General features: G+C 40.7%; 1 protein-coding gene across 1 annotated transcript in view; it reads right to left on the reverse strand.

The window, feature by feature from the left end:
- LOC309556903 (solute carrier family 22 member 13-like) overlaps positions 1-12,564 on the reverse strand; it is a 44,308-nt gene extending 31,744 nt beyond the window's left edge. Inside the window, exon 1 of the mRNA XM_082259460.1 lies at positions 12,164-12,564. Within this exon, the coding sequence (XP_082115586.1) occupies positions 12,164-12,538 (375 nt within the window). The 5' untranslated portion in view covers positions 12,539-12,564. The remainder of the gene's footprint in view (positions 1-12,163) is intronic.
- Positions 12,565-15,793: the final 3,229 nt, after the last annotated feature.

Below are 15,793 nucleotides of genomic sequence, written 5' to 3' on the forward strand. Positions count from 1 at the left end.
AAAGGGAAAGGAAGGGGGGGGAGAAGGGGAAGGGAAGGACAGGAGGAAGGGAAAGGTAAAGGGCAAGGGAAGAGAGGGGGGCGACAGTGTGAAGCAACAGAACAGTAGGAACAATGTTGGGAGGGCTGGTGGGACTTTGTAGGTACCAATTAGACCATAAGATAAGAGTTACAATAAAATCGTAGAATGTTTATTCATATTGCATATTAAAAACAAGATGAGTGTTACAGGAGATATACATATTTATCTGACATGGAAACACACTAAATGTATAGAATCATATGTAGAGAAACAAGGCAAGGATTTCTACAAATATTCCGGTCCAATGAGGAGCATCAAACCAATCCCGACATGTTTCGTGGGCATGGATAGTCCGCTTCTTCAGGGGAATAGAAATATATTAGATATTGATTGCCTTGATTAGCCTGTACAATCTAATGGTAACAAAAATGAATACATGTACAAACATATATATAAACACAAGGAGAGTAAATAGTGCATGCTAGTGTGGAGCGCCCATATGCATCCAAAAGAAACAGCCACCGTGAACATGCTCATCACCGACCAGATAAGGTGAGGGTGCCCCCCAGAAAAACGTCTCCCCAGCGAATGTGGAGGGATAGTAAAGGCGGGGGATGAAATAAGGTAAAAGATGGGATAGAAATAACATTAGACAGCACCAAAAGGTGCTTGGAGGATGTCCTGTACCTTTTAGGGTGTCTCATTAATGAAACTCACATACCCCATGGAAGGGGTGATTGAAAATAGAGAGGGCTGTTGCAGTGCGACTAGGGCTGGGATTCGGCGTGGACAGATATTCTGAATAGATAAAGGTAAAATATATGAACGGTCTATGCCATACAAATTAAAGTAGTCTTCAATGGAAATATCAAGATGGAGGGCCGAATTTACCTGCTCGGTACCTGGTCATAAAGACTGCGGCATGAGAATATGCTTAGTGGTGATAGAATAAATGGAAACATACATCATTGCAGAGTATGTAAGAAAATGCCAAGTATAAGGGAATAGGCCCGACCTTTAGGAAAATCTATAAGGCATAATGGAGAAAGGATTTGTTAGAAGGAATCGTGCACCGAATCCATCGGGTCCCATAAAGCCGAACATCTTACCCACAGCCAACCGCCATGCTGATAGACGCCGTCTCCTTGATGGACGGAGGATGAAATCCCGCCTATTAAGGCCCTCAACCCGACGCCGCACGGCGCATGACGTCATACGCCGTGTGGGCAGGTCAGGCCCCCAACTGCGCGTGCATATGGAGGTGCGCGCGCAGTGCCACTCTTGGTATAGGCCACAATAGGCAGCCCAGAGCGGCCGCAGCAAACATATCCGGGACACGCATGCGTCCCAGACGTGATGTGCGAGGGGACCACACATCCGCTGAGAGGTCAGAGGAGCACGCCACCACTCGGGTGGAGGGAGCAGCGCACTAGGGGATACAAATAGGATGCAAAATGATACTGGGCGTCCAAAAAAACATGCAGTACATTGTGCAGAAATAGTTCATCATGACAAATTTAATTACAGAAAAACACCTTTCAGCATACATGTGCAACTAATTGAACATGAGTGAATATAAAAAAGGGGAACATAGGAAATTCCCCATTATTCTATATATAGATTCCTCAAAGGGAGTTCAACGTTGGACTACCCCAGAGGGATCCACAAACAATATATAGTATACAGTAATGGTTATTGCATCAGCAAGTAATGATACTAAATCCTGGAGAGATTTTAATTGATCTCTAAATAATATACATTGGAGGTAAAAAGTGATACTCCCACGTGTGGGAGAAGTCAATGACTTACCCATCTCCAAGACCGGGGCAGAAATTTCACAGGGTGCAAATCATCGGAGTGGTGAGTGTGGTGCAGAGAATGGAATGAAGGGTCTAGGCACAAGGGCATTGATGATTACAAGAATACCAAAAGGAATTACCCCAGAAATGGTTTGTAAGAAAGGGCTTCATTGATCCCTGGAGGTATGGTAGCCTCCAGGGATTCAATCCAATAAGATTCCCTTTGTAATATTCGTTTATCCCAGTTCCCCCCGCGGGGGTCCTGGGGAATTACCTCCAAGACAAAGAAAGAAACCATGGAATTATCATACTTATGACGAAAACCTATGTGGCGTGTGACACTGGTCTGTATGGTACCCCCCTCTGAGTGATAAATATGATCTCCTATCCGTTTGCTTAACTTTCTAATAGTCTTACCGACATAGAAAGCTCCGCAACGGCAGATCATAATGTACACCAGTCCCTGTGTATTACAGTCAGCATAATGTCTAGAATGAAACCATTTCCCATTGGGCAAACGTATACCTGTACCGGTTTTGATCCAGGGGCATTTATCACAAGAGCCACATCGATATGTGCCTTTTTTGAGGGCCTGATTGGTAATGACATTAGTATAGTGACTTTTTGTAAGGCGGTCACGGAGAGAAGTGGCTCGTCTGAATACCAGACTAGGTCTGGCATTGAGATATTTACTCAAAGTATAATCATGAGTGAGAATGGGCCAGTGACGTTTCAAGATGTTACGTAGAATATCGTCATGTGCAGAGTAGGTGGTAATAAACCTCACATTAGTGTCTTTCTTTTTGGTAGATGTTTTGTACAACAGGTCAGTTCTCGAATGAGCTCTGGCCCTGTTGTACGATTTTCTCAACAGTGTTTTGGAATATCCTCTGGCAAGGAGTCGCTCACGCAACTGATTAGCCTGGATGCGAAATTGAGCTTCGGTCGAGCAATTTCTGCGAAGCCTGAGGTATTGGGCATAAGGGATACTTGCGACCAGAGGGGCGGGATGGGCACTTGCTGCGCTAAGAATGGTATTACCCGCACTGGGTTTGCGGTAAAGGTCAGTGCCAATCTGTCCGTCCGGGGAGAGGCTGATGCTCAGATCCAGGAATGAATCACATTGTCTGTCAAAGGTGTACGTAAATTTTAAATTCAAATTGTTGTTATTAAGGGCCATAAGAAATGATGAAAGTTCAATTTGTGTACCTGTCCATATGAGTAGGAGATCATCAATGAACCTGTACCATATTAAAATCTGAGACAGCCAGTGTTCCATTCCCTCATCCGAGAAGATCAGCCTCTCCCAGGCGCCAAGATACAGATTGGCATATGACGGTGCGCAGCAAGTGCCCATCGCGACCCCCTGGATCTGCAAGTATGTTTGTTCCATAAACGTGAAATAGTTCCTAGTTAAGATGCACCTAAGAAGTTTTAGGACGAAGTCCATTAGAGGCCATGTCTTATAATCTTGTTCCTTGAGGAACGATTCTGCCATCTGGATGCCCTGGTCGTGCGGGATACTTGAGTACAAAGCCTCAATATCAATTGCTACGAGCAGGGCATCCGGAGGGACCTGAATCTCCTCAAGGTGTTTCAAGAGATCAGTAGTGTCCCGTATATAGGATGGAAGTGCCAGGACATGAGGCAGCAAAAACGAATCAACGAATTTGCTGGCATGTTCCGTGAGCGACTCGTTGCCAGAGACAATGGGTCTGCCGGGGGGATGTTCAAGACTCTTATGAACCTTAGGTAAGGTATAGAAAGTGTGAATTTTAGGGTGTTTAATCAACAAAAAATTATAAGTATCCCTGTCTATGAGGCCCTGGATAAAGGCCTCACTGCATAGGGACTTGTATTCCAATATGAAGTCCTGTATGCAGTCGGGCGCGATAGGACAGTACCATTCCCGGTTGCACAGGACTTCTAAACACATCATTTCGTATTAGTGGGGGGACATAACAACTATGTTACCCCCTTTATCGGAGGGTTTAATAAGGATCTCCTTATTGCTTTGGAGTGACATTAAAGCTAGGGTCTGTTCCTTGGTTAAATTCTGAGGTATAGAGGGCAAGTTCGTACTTTTCAGATCTTTTGATACTCTTTGGACAAAAGTCCAGATATTTGCATTTGTAGATAGGTCTGGAAATTTTTCTGATTTAGGTTTGAAGGTTTTCCTAGGGGCCATTTCCAAAGCAGAATGGGAATCTCCATATAATGAATCTGTGGAGTCTATAATTGATACAACCTCGGTATTGCCCTCTTCGTATAGAAGGACTAAATCTTTTAGGGCCCGACTCTCGGCCATGGTAAAGTGCTTGGTTTGTTCTGCGAGTTGTTTTTCTAAAGATTTTTGTTTTCTATCATCATCAAACATAAATTTAAACGTAAGGTTTCTTGCAAAGAGATGTAAGTCTTTGATAGTTTCCGATGTATCAAGTGCCCTAGTTGGGCAAAAGCCCAGACCCAAACCAAGCACTTGTTCCTGGGCCGGAGTGAGGGCAAAAGACGTCAAATTAATGATGTTTAATTTGTTAGAACAATTGGTTTGTGTAATTAGGTGGTTTTGGATTTCATGTACATGTCCAGGTTGCCCTGTTTGGTGCTCCTGGGTGTTTGCGGGGTGGGTAACTCTAAAAAACCATCATCGGAAGTAACAGAAGTGGAGTCACTAGTGTTTAGAGGTAGTGAAGTGTTTTTGGCTAGAACCTTTTGAAGTGTGGGAGCTATGTTGGCTAAATTAGTGGGGGTATTAAGATGAACTTGTGTGTCTGTTTTTTTCTTATTGTGACTCGAAGGTAGAGTAGGTGAAGGACCGGCACTGCCGCGTCCTCGTTTTTGTGCTTTAGTGCGTTTGGCAGGGGCTGTAGAGCCCTGTCGGGATTGCCGTGATTTATGTGAAAGGGAGCTGGCTAAGCTAGAATCCGATTCCATATTATCATCCGTGGTTTCTGCGTGATTGGTTGTGCGTGATCTAAATGTGCGTGAAGTACGAGGTTTAGAGTTCCATTTGTAGGCATATCCTTCATTGAAGGCCTGTCTATCTTTTGAAAATTTACATTGTTTTTTATGGATAATTTCTTTGTTCATGGTCTCTAATTTGGCCTTCACTTCCGTCTAAGCTGGGGCGAAGGTGGGGGCCTCAAAGACATGTTTATACTTTGTGTTGATCAAATCTATCTCAGTATCTAGCGAGGTCATATCGACTTTATATTGAATCACAAGAGATTTCATTAAGTCCTGACTACAGGTATTGAGAATAACCTCCCATTCCTTCTTAAAGGTCTCTGAGGGATCTCTAAGAGTAGGTAGGGTATGTATTCTCAGACCTTGTGGACTAATGTTTTCATCAATATATTTTTGGAAATATTCTATATGCCAATATAAATGAGATTTTCGCTTAAGGAGATTATACATTTTGCCGAGGTACACCCGAAGGTCTTCCTCGATTTTAGTTTGAGACCCACAAGCCGACTCAATACCTGACATGAAACCGGTCCATGCCGTGCCCAGGAGATCCATGTCTGCACCCACAGTTCCAATCCACTTCGCACCGAGTGAGCCTGCAGGATTCCGGAGATGGAGGAAGGGGGGAAAAAAGGACAGACACCTCCCCTGCGGGGGAGTGTGTGCCTAAGGGGAAAAAATATAACAGAAATCACTATCTCTCCAGGATGAAGAGCAATTTAGCTGAGCAACCGTCTAGAAAATAGGTAACAATTAAACAAGATTCTAAGCAAATGCGGTCTACAAACATATGGCTCAAGGTCAGAAACAGGAAGGCGCCCTCAGGTGTGTTATCCACCTAAATTTTGAACAAAAAATTGTATGTTTGTAATATTTTGTATAGAGAGTACCACGTCCCTAAATTTATACAATAAATAATGGGAAAGAGATTCCCAAATGTGCCGACAGCTATAGCCTAAGGTGCAAAGGCATGAGCTTGGGCAAAGAAGAGACTCAAGGAGGGAGGAAAAGAGGAAAAGGTGAGCCAAGATGAAAGGAAAGAAGGGAAAAGGGAATAGAGGAAAGTAGAAGGAAGGGAAGAATGAGGAAAGGGCAGGGAAAAAGGGAAAGGAAGGGGGGGGAGAAGGGGAAGGGAAGGACAGGAGGAAGGGAAAGGTAAAGGGCAAGGGAAGAGAGGGGGGCGACAGTGTGAAGCAACAGAACAGTAGGAACAATGTTGGGAGGGCTGGTGGGACTTTGTAGGTACCAATTAGACCATAAGATAAGAGTTACAATAAAATCGTAGAATGTTTATTCATATTGCATATTAAAAACAATAACATTGTATTGTACAGGCTAATCAAGGCAATCCATATCTAATATATTTCTATTCCCCTGAAGAAGCGGACTATCCATGCCCACGAAACATGTCGGGATTGGTTTGATGCTCCTCATTGGACCGGAATATTTGTAGAAATCCTTGCCTTGTGTCTCTACATATGATTCTATACATTTAGTCTGTTTCCATGTCAGATAAATATGTATATCTCCTGTAACACTCATCTTGTTTTTAATATGCAATATGAATAAACATTCTACGATTTTATTTTATTGTAACTCTTATCTTATGGTCTAATTGGTACCTACAAAGTCCCGCCAGCCCTCCCAACATTGTTCCTACTGTTCTGTTGCTTCACACTGTCGCCCTCCTCTCTTCCCTTGCCCTTTACCTTTCCCTTCCCCTTCTCCCCCCCTTCCTTTCCCTTTTTCCCTGCCCTTTCCTCATTCTTCCCTTCCTTCTACTTTCCTTTATTCCCTCTTCCCTTCTTTCCTTTCATCTTGGCTCACCTTTTCCTCTTTTCCTCCCTCCTTGAGTCTCTTCTTTGCCCAAGCTCATGCCTTTGCACCTTAGGCTATAGCTGTCGGCACATTTGGGAATCTCTTTCCCATTATTTATTGTATAAATTTAGGGACGTGGTACTCTCTATACAAAATATTACAAACATACAAATTTTTGTTCAAACATATGGTAAAAAAAAAATTGGCCTAAAATGTTAAAAAATTTTGATTTTTACATTTTTTTGGGGGGGAATTTCATATAAAAAAATGTGAAAAATATTATTTTTGCAAAATTGTTGCTCTTTTTTTGTTTATAGCGCATGATCAAAAAATCGCACAGGTGATCAAATACCACCAAAAGAAAGCTCTGTTTGTGGGGAAAAAAGGACGTCAATTTCATTTGGGTACAGCGTCGCACGACCGCGCAATTGTCAGTTAAAGTCACGCAGTGCCAAATCGCAAAATAGGCCCTGGTCAGGAAGGGGGTAAAATCTTCTGGGATTTAAGCGGTTAAGGACAAATGGGGTACTGCTGCTTCTGTCATGTGTTGAATTGTTTTGTATGTATTCTTTCATTTCAGAGCATGCGTAGTCTTGCTCTTACTATTTTTTTAGATGAAAACTGTACTAATTAAATGAAAATCGGACGTTGTGTTCAAGTACGAAAAGATTTTATAGCCTGCACATTGTTTTTGTCGTTCGCAAATTCGTAATCGGCTGTCAAAAACACTATTCTAACGATCCAAAAATCGGCAGATCATTCGTCGGACGAAATTTTACTTCCAATTTTCTTATCATGTGTACGGGCCTTTACACACTTACTAATGAATTTGGACTCACCATACATGGACTTTTTATTCACTGACTTTTAGTCAGCCATTAGGGCATATCCACCTTTCCAGCGCTATTTAACTGTTTTTCATTTTCTATGGTGGTGAAGTGGGATGCAGGCACAGTGATGACAAGGAGGGGTGCTGGCACAGTGGTACTGAGAAGAGCTTACTGTAGTAGTAAGCAGAGTCTCCACCAAGGAGCTTTCAGCTGTAGCTCCAAATGCCAAGGCAGTTTCCTTGGTCAGCAGCATATGTCATGCACAGCGGTTGGTGATGTTTGCTGCTTGACCGGGGATTACAGTGTCTGTATGAGCCGCAGCAGAAGCCAGGGGAAAGAGAGGTGGTGTGAGCTGATGTGGCCAGAAATTAGAATGCCATATCTGTTTTACTTTCTATATTCTTCTTTTAAAAGTATTATTTCTTTTTTCTTAAGTAAACCTTTAACAAAAAGCATACGTACACGTGTAATATCAAGTAGATATTCAGTTTACTTTTAACGATCATGATTGCATAGTTTTGGGGTCTTTGGAAACAGTACTGAGCATGCCTTCTTCAGCAGCACACTGTCCCTAGAAATAAGGGTAAACTCTTAGCAACTACACAGCTCAAAAAAATTAAAGGAACACTTTTGAATCAGAGTATAGCATCATGTCAATAAAACTCCTGGGATATTGATCTGGTCAGTTAAGTAGCAGTGTGGGTTGTTAATCAGTTTCAGCTGCTTTTGGTGTTAATGAAAGGCACTAGATGGTCAAAAACAAGATGACCTCCAAAACAGAATGGCTTTACAGGTTGAGGCCTCTGAAATGTTTTTCCCTACTCATTTTTTCTGTTTTTCACTAGTTTTGAATTTGGCTACGGTCAGTTTCACTACTGATAGCATGAGGCGATATCTGGACCCTATAGAGGTTACACAGACATTCCAACTCCTCCAGGATGGCACATCAATACATGCATTTGCCAGGTTTGCTGTGTCTCCCACCACAGTCTCAAGACAATGGAGGAGATTCCAGGAGACAGGCAGTTACTCTAGGAGAGCTTGACAGGACCAAAGCAGATCCTTAACCCATCAGCAGGACCGGTATCTGCTTCTTTGTGGAAGAAGGAACAGGATGGGCACTGCCAGAGCCCTTCAAAATGACCTCCAGACACTGGTTTGAATGTCTCTGACCAAACAATCAGAAACAGACTTTATGAGGGTGGCCTGAGGGCCCGACCTCCTCTAGTGGGCCCTGTGCTCACTGCCCAGCACCGTGGAGCTTGATATTGGTATTTGTCATTGAACACCAAAATTGGCAGGTCCGCCACTGGTGCCCTGTGATTTACACAGATGAGAGCAGGTTCACCCTGAGCACATGACTGACATTAAAGGGTCTGGAGAAGCTGTGGAGAATGTAATGCTGCCTGTAACATTGTTCAGCATGACCGGTCTGGTGGTGAGTCAATGATGGTCTGGAGAGACATATCCATGGAGGGATGCACAGACCTCTACAGGCTAGACAATGGCACCCTGACTGCCATTAGGAATTGGAATTAAATCTTTGGACCTATTGTCAGACCCTACGCTGGTGCAGTGGGTCCTGGGTTCCTCCTGGTGCACCACAATGCCCGGTCTCATGTGGCAAGAGTATGCAGCCAGTTCCTGGAGGATGAAGGAATTTCTACCATTAAATGATCGCCTGACCTAAATCTAATCGAACACCGCTGGGAAATTATGTTTTGGTCCATCTGGCACCAGCAGGTTGCACCTCAGTCTGTTCAGGAGCTCAGTGATGCCCTGGTCCAGATCTGGGAGGAAATACCCCAGGACACCATATGTCATCTCATTAGGAGCATGCCATGACGTTGTCAGGAATGCATACAAGCACGTTGGGGCCATACAAACTACTGAGTACCATTTTGAGTTGCTGCAAAGAAATTTCAGCAAAATGGACTAGCCTGCTGCTGCATCATTTTTTCCCTTTGATTTTAGGGGTGTCTTTAAATTCAGCCCTCAGTAGGTTGATAATTTCCATTTCCATTAAACGATGTGGCATCCTTTCATTCCTCACACATTACCCAGTCCATATCAGTATAGATATCCAGCATGATATTTGATGTGTTTTCAAAGAGTTCCTTTCATTTTTTGAGCAGAATATATATGCATCCCCTGTTTTGTTTTCCTATTAGGTTTTTACAATATTTGCCAACATTTCATAAAAGAGTCTAACTTCATGTGTTAAAATTGTCTGAATGTAACATACAGTATTTTCCATATATTAAAGTGATTGTAAACTCTTACCTTGTAAAACAACCTTCCCAGCATTGCTAGAGACGTGTGTTCTCTTGCTTAGTGTGGTCAGTTTTTGATAGAAAAGCAGGAGGGACTAGCAGGAACACCAGAGATTTCACACAAAGGAAGCAATACAAAGAGAACAGGAGACCTTTTTCATACAAGTACATGGTAGAGCAGGCACATATCAGGAATATGAAGTGTTGGGTTTACTTATTCTTTATTGATTGGTAGAGACCTATCAACTTCTGAGCAACTGTTCCTTCTTTTCATGCTGTTTGAAGTTGCCATATCCTTTTTTGCTCAAAGCCATGGATGTAGGTATGCAAGATTCAATCTGTGGAATACAGTTTGCTATGGATGGGGCCACCTGAAGTGGATACTTTGAAAATTACTGAGGACATTTATCTGGTTTACTTGGTACCATATGTGTACAATCGTGTCTGAAACAAAAGCACCAGTATTTAGAGACACTGCTTGTATTACTTTTTTTTTTTTTCTGCATTGCAGTTTCTTTGTGTCTGAAATTCTGACATACTGCTGCAGGCGTGTTCTATTTTCTAGGGTTCTAGGCCTATTACAGCCATTCAATTCAAGTGGTTTTATCCCCAAATACTTCTCTGAGAAGTGTCTATATATGCACCTGTATCCTGCCTTGCTGCTCATTCATGATATGACCCATGTTGTAGTGGCATTAGCTCATGTCTTTGTGCACTGGAGTCCTGCCTCGCTGCTCTGTCTTTGTATGTGTTCTCCCATGTAAACGTGTCAATTTTTATAGTAGCTGGCATATGGCTTAAGTCATTGCTAAAAAGTGGGTAAAAAGGCGCTGGTGATCTTGGATGTTTAAATAACTATATCAGACCTAGTTCTGTTTGTCTGATGTAAAAAATTGTATAAATTATTGTATAAGCATTAAATACAAATTTACATAAATGGTATAGATACTGATGGCACATATATATGCTGTTTTCTGTACATATAAAATAACCAATAAAAAATATCTGTAAAACCAATATCAATTTAAAGTGCAAGTGACACACAGATGTGTTGTGCAAAATTAAATAAAGTGCTTAATAGTGCAAAAAAAAAAAAAAATATATATATATATATATACCATATACTACTTGATATGAACTAAAATATACAATAGATGTATAAAAAATGAATAATAAATTAATAAATATTTTGAGTGCATATAAAGTGCTTAAATAGTGGGCTATGGTCCAAGCTGGAAAAACAGTTCATGCAAAAACTGGTTTCAGGATGTATGAGGTAAAGTAATGGAGGAATGAGGAAAAGGAGTATAATATTCTGTTAAAAAGCTACATTGAATTCAAAGTGAAGAGGAGGAATCCCTATGGTCTGATCCACCTAATAAAAGGGATCGCAGGCGTTTGGGGTCCTTGTGACCTACCTGCATTTGGTAAGAAGCAAAGAGTGGCTTAATCACTGGAGCACGTGATATCCAAGCAACAATTTTCTTTGCATGAACTGTTTTTCCAGCTTGGACCATAGCCCAATATTTAAGCACTTTATATGCACTCAAAATATTTATTAATTTATTATTCATTTTTTATACATCTATTGTATATTTTAGACCATATCAAGTAGTATATGGTATATATATATATATTTTTTTTTTTTTTTGCACTATTAAGCACTTTATTTAATTTTGCACAACACATCTGTGTGTCACTTGCACTTTAAATTGATATTGGTTTTACAGATATTTTTTATTGGTTATTTTATATGTACAGAACACAGCATATATATGTGCCATCAGTATCTATACCATTTATGTAAATTTGTATTTAATGCTTATACAATAATTTATACAATTTTTTACATCAAACTGAACTAGGTCTGATATAGTTATTTAAACATCCAAGATCACCAGCGCCTTTTTACCCACTTTTTATCTTGATATTGTTTTTTTACAATTAAAAGGGCAGCAGGTTTTAACATCTTTTAACCCAGAAGGGCCAGGCGCCTTCACACCATATTTTACCTAATTCATTGCTGCCATGTCCCTTAAAGTGTTGGCCAATGGCTTGGACTGGTCTAGTGTGCTATACAGAACCTCTCCTGCCCTCCCTTCCAACATAGTATTTAGCACATCAGGTTTGCATTGCTACAAAAACACTTTGGGCTTTTCTATAATAGGTAGCATTTTTTGCTTTCTATGGTAAATTCTTTTTTTTTTTTTTTTTTTTTTTTATGTACGAACTGTACTGTACTCTACCACAAAAAAGGGTGCATTGTAATGTAAATTTTCAGTATGTATTGCATAAATATAAGAAGAGTAAAGAAAAGTTAAAGAAAACACAATCTTCCTTACCTACTGATTAATAGTAATAATTAATAGTGCAACTACGAAGTTTTATGAAATAAGGATGTAATTTCTGAGTTGAATAGGTAAGAGTGATTTAGATTAAGCTTAAGTTAACAGACCTCTGTGACCAACGTTGACTTCTGATGTGATGTATCGTATATCCATCCATCCTGGCAGACTTCCGTGCTGTTCAGTCCATACCTTTTGATAGATTCAATATCCCAGTCCACTGGAGTGTACATACTGCATTGCTCATAGTTGCCCTCTTTATTACGAGGGATGGTTAAATTCAACTGATGTTCCTCAGTTACATTTGGATCCTTCTCTAAGATCCAGCTGGTGTTACAATGATGAGGCACTGATATTCCCATAAACACTTGTCCAAACATGTGGAAGGCATTAAAGAAACTGAGGAAACACAGCATAACCACCAATAATTTCTGAAATCGACCATATTCCCCAACATTTTTAAGGATTTCCCCAAACTCTGTCATAGTTGGAGACTAACAAAAAGATATGAATCGAGCAGGCAGACATTAATATTTAATCCTAGTCAATGAGTTACTTTAATAAAGGCAAAGTCTCACTTTTAGTTCCAGTTACTGTTTACCTAACCATTAGAAAAAAGTAAAAAAAAAAAAAAAAACAAAGATCATATGCATCACATTAGTGATGACCAGGCCGTGTAACCTATGCCCCCCTTGGCAGTGAATGTTTTACAGCTACCTTAATACACTAACAAGTGGTAATTAGCGTTGTTCTCTTACACATATTACAGATATATGCAGCGTCCCTACATGGCAATAAAAAATAAATGTACTGTAAGTGTGGCAGCCCTTTAAGAGTGAGGTTAGGAACTGAAGTATAGACAAACCAGGCAATCCTTTCCTTGGGAAATCTAAAATGGATTCATAATAACAGAGTGCTAGGTAGAATGAAGAGAAAGAGAACCCAACTACAATATTAAGCAAGGTGCACATCCATATAAAAAAAACGAGTTGCCTTGATATTATATACTGTACGGCATTTCCTTCCCACTGTCCAAAAACTACTAGACCATGTAGTCTGTTTATTCAGTTATATCCAGTAAGATTAAAGTGATTGTAAAATGTATATATATAAAAACCTGTTGTAATTACCTGCTCATGGCCCCGATCCTCCTCTTTTCGGTGTGCCATCATAGGAAGCCACTTCCTATGGTGGCACACCTGTGGTCTCGATCCTGAGCTGCTCAGCCTGCGTCCATCCATAGACACAAACAGAGCAGTTCAGGCCCACCCCCTGCTCCCTCGTCACAGGATTTGACTGACAGCAACAGGAGCCAATGGCCTTTGAGACCAGGAAGTGAGAGGAGAGAGCCACTATAGACTTGCACAGTGCTGAATCGAGTGAGGGCTGTAGTAAGTAGACATGTGCAATTGGTTTTGTTCCAAATCTAAATTCTGACAAATTTTTCAATATTCGGAAATTGGGATGTACCTGAATCACAACAGAAATGCATTTAAATGAATCAGAAATAAATTATAACGAAGCAAGATTTTGTTCAAATCAAATTCAAAGTCATAACGAAGTTGAAATGAAAACATATTGCTGACTATTGGTAATTTCCTTCAAAAACTGTGTGCAAGCGTACCTTGAACTGATGCTGTTTTGAAGTCAAAGGGTATTCAAATATTGATTAAAATTTAGATTTTTCTTCTGTTCGCTCACTTAAAAAAAATAAACAAGAAAATATTTATTTTTGAAAACTTTTCTGAAGCTGGCCATAGACAGAGCGATTTTCTTTCCTGCAACCCTTCTGCAGACCCAATGGAGTTTATTTACCAAAGCTGGAGAGTGCAAAATCAGGCTCACTTCTGCATAGAAGCCAATCAGCTTCAAGGCTTCCAGTCCCTGCTGAACTGGTTGAGATTGGAACCATCTATGGTCCACTTTACATTATTTCTTCACTCCTGCCTAAACCTTTTGCAGGTACTGTACATAGAGACAGCAAGCTGTTGAAGTCAGATATTTATTATATAACTTGGAACACTTCATATGTTTTGAATAAACGTTATCAATACAAAGAACATTAACACGTCAAAAATAAAACTATTAATATTTCTGGTAAATTAATAATTTTAGTATAATTTTTGTCCAGATCAACATGTATGCCTTTTACAACCTACGACCCTTAAATTTTTCGATCATTTAATTAAAGGTTTAACCTGGCCATAGGTGGTGCGATATTCTTTTCTGCAACCATGGGTTGCAGGAAAGAAAATTGCTCAATTCCCCTATCAATGTCAGTGTTAATGGGGGAATCCATTCCACAAAGCTATGGTGTTTTCCTGGTGGGAGGGCGCGGGGAGCCATCCCTTCCGAGAGAACTCACAGTGATTATTGCTAGGGGCTATAGCATGAAAAATCCAATATGCTGGGTAAAATCATCCTGCCCATTGATGGTTTGAGTCCCAAAGACAACCTCTGGATATGACACTGAGCACATGCACTCAACTTCTTTGTCGACCATGGCGAGGACTGTTCTGAGTGTAACCTCAGCAGAACCTTGTCAGCAGCATCCTTTGGCTCTGAGGAAGGGGGTTCGCCCTTGAAACGCGTCAGCCTAGCCATAGCGCTTGTTCATGCGGTATACAGCTTGCCATCCAGCATCGCGTAGTACCCTGGCAACCTTGGAGACCCTATGTTGAACATGTTATTCACATCTGGTTTGTGAGTATAATGCTTATTTTATACTATTTTAATAAACATATTTAGTGGTAATGCACTAGGTCGTGCGCCTCTTTCTTTTGTTGTTTTTCAGTTTTTTTTTTGGATATCCTTGGTCCTGAGGGGGCAGCAAGACCAGTAGTCATATCCATCTTAGCCCATTGGAAGTGTTCCTCTTTTTTCCCCCCATTGTTTGTTTTTTCACTCGAGCACAGGAGGATTGTTTTGCATCTCTGAGTGGAACCTGTCTGGTCTTGGCCACCACGCTGCAGCTCAGTTTTCAGGGTCTTGGCAATCCTCTTATAGCCTAGGCCATCTTTATATAGAGCAACAATTCTTTTTTTCAGATCCTCAGAGAGTTCTTTGCCATGAGGTGCCATGTTGAACTTCCAGTGACCAGTATGAGAGAGTGAGAGCGATAACACCAAATTTAACACACCTGCTCCCCATTCACACCTGAGACCTTGTAACACTAACAAGTCACATGACACCAGGGAGGGAAAATGGCTAATTGGGCCCAATTTGGACATGTTCACTTGTCCAAGCGGTTTAGACATTAATGGCTGTGTGTTGAGTTTTTTTGAGGAGACAGCAAATTTACACTGTTATACAAGCTGTACACTCACTACTTTACATTGTAGCAAAGTGTCATTTCTTCAGTGTTGTCACATGAAAAGATATAATAAAATATTTACAAAAATGTGAGGCGTGTACTCACTTTTGTGAGATACTGTACATAGTAGGTACAGCAAACTCTTAAGGATCAAACTAGTGCATCAAAACCAACCAGGGATGGTAAAAAATAAATAAAACAAAATATAAAAAATTGGGTGCGCCAATTCCTAGAGTGCTGATGATAGGGTAGAATCTATTTCTGCTCCATACTGCTTTGTGGGAGGACAGAAACAAGAAGACTAACAAATAATATTGTTGTGTCTTACATATTGTCATATACATATTTTCATACACTATAATTTATTATTACAAGTACTTATATAGAGCCATTAATTTACGTAGCGCTTTACACATATGTTGTACAT

This window comes from Pelophylax lessonae (genome assembly GCF_965119305.1).
Source record: "Pelophylax lessonae genome assembly, chromosome: 5".
NCBI classification, from domain to species: Eukaryota; Metazoa; Chordata; class Amphibia; order Anura; family Ranidae; genus Pelophylax; species Pelophylax lessonae.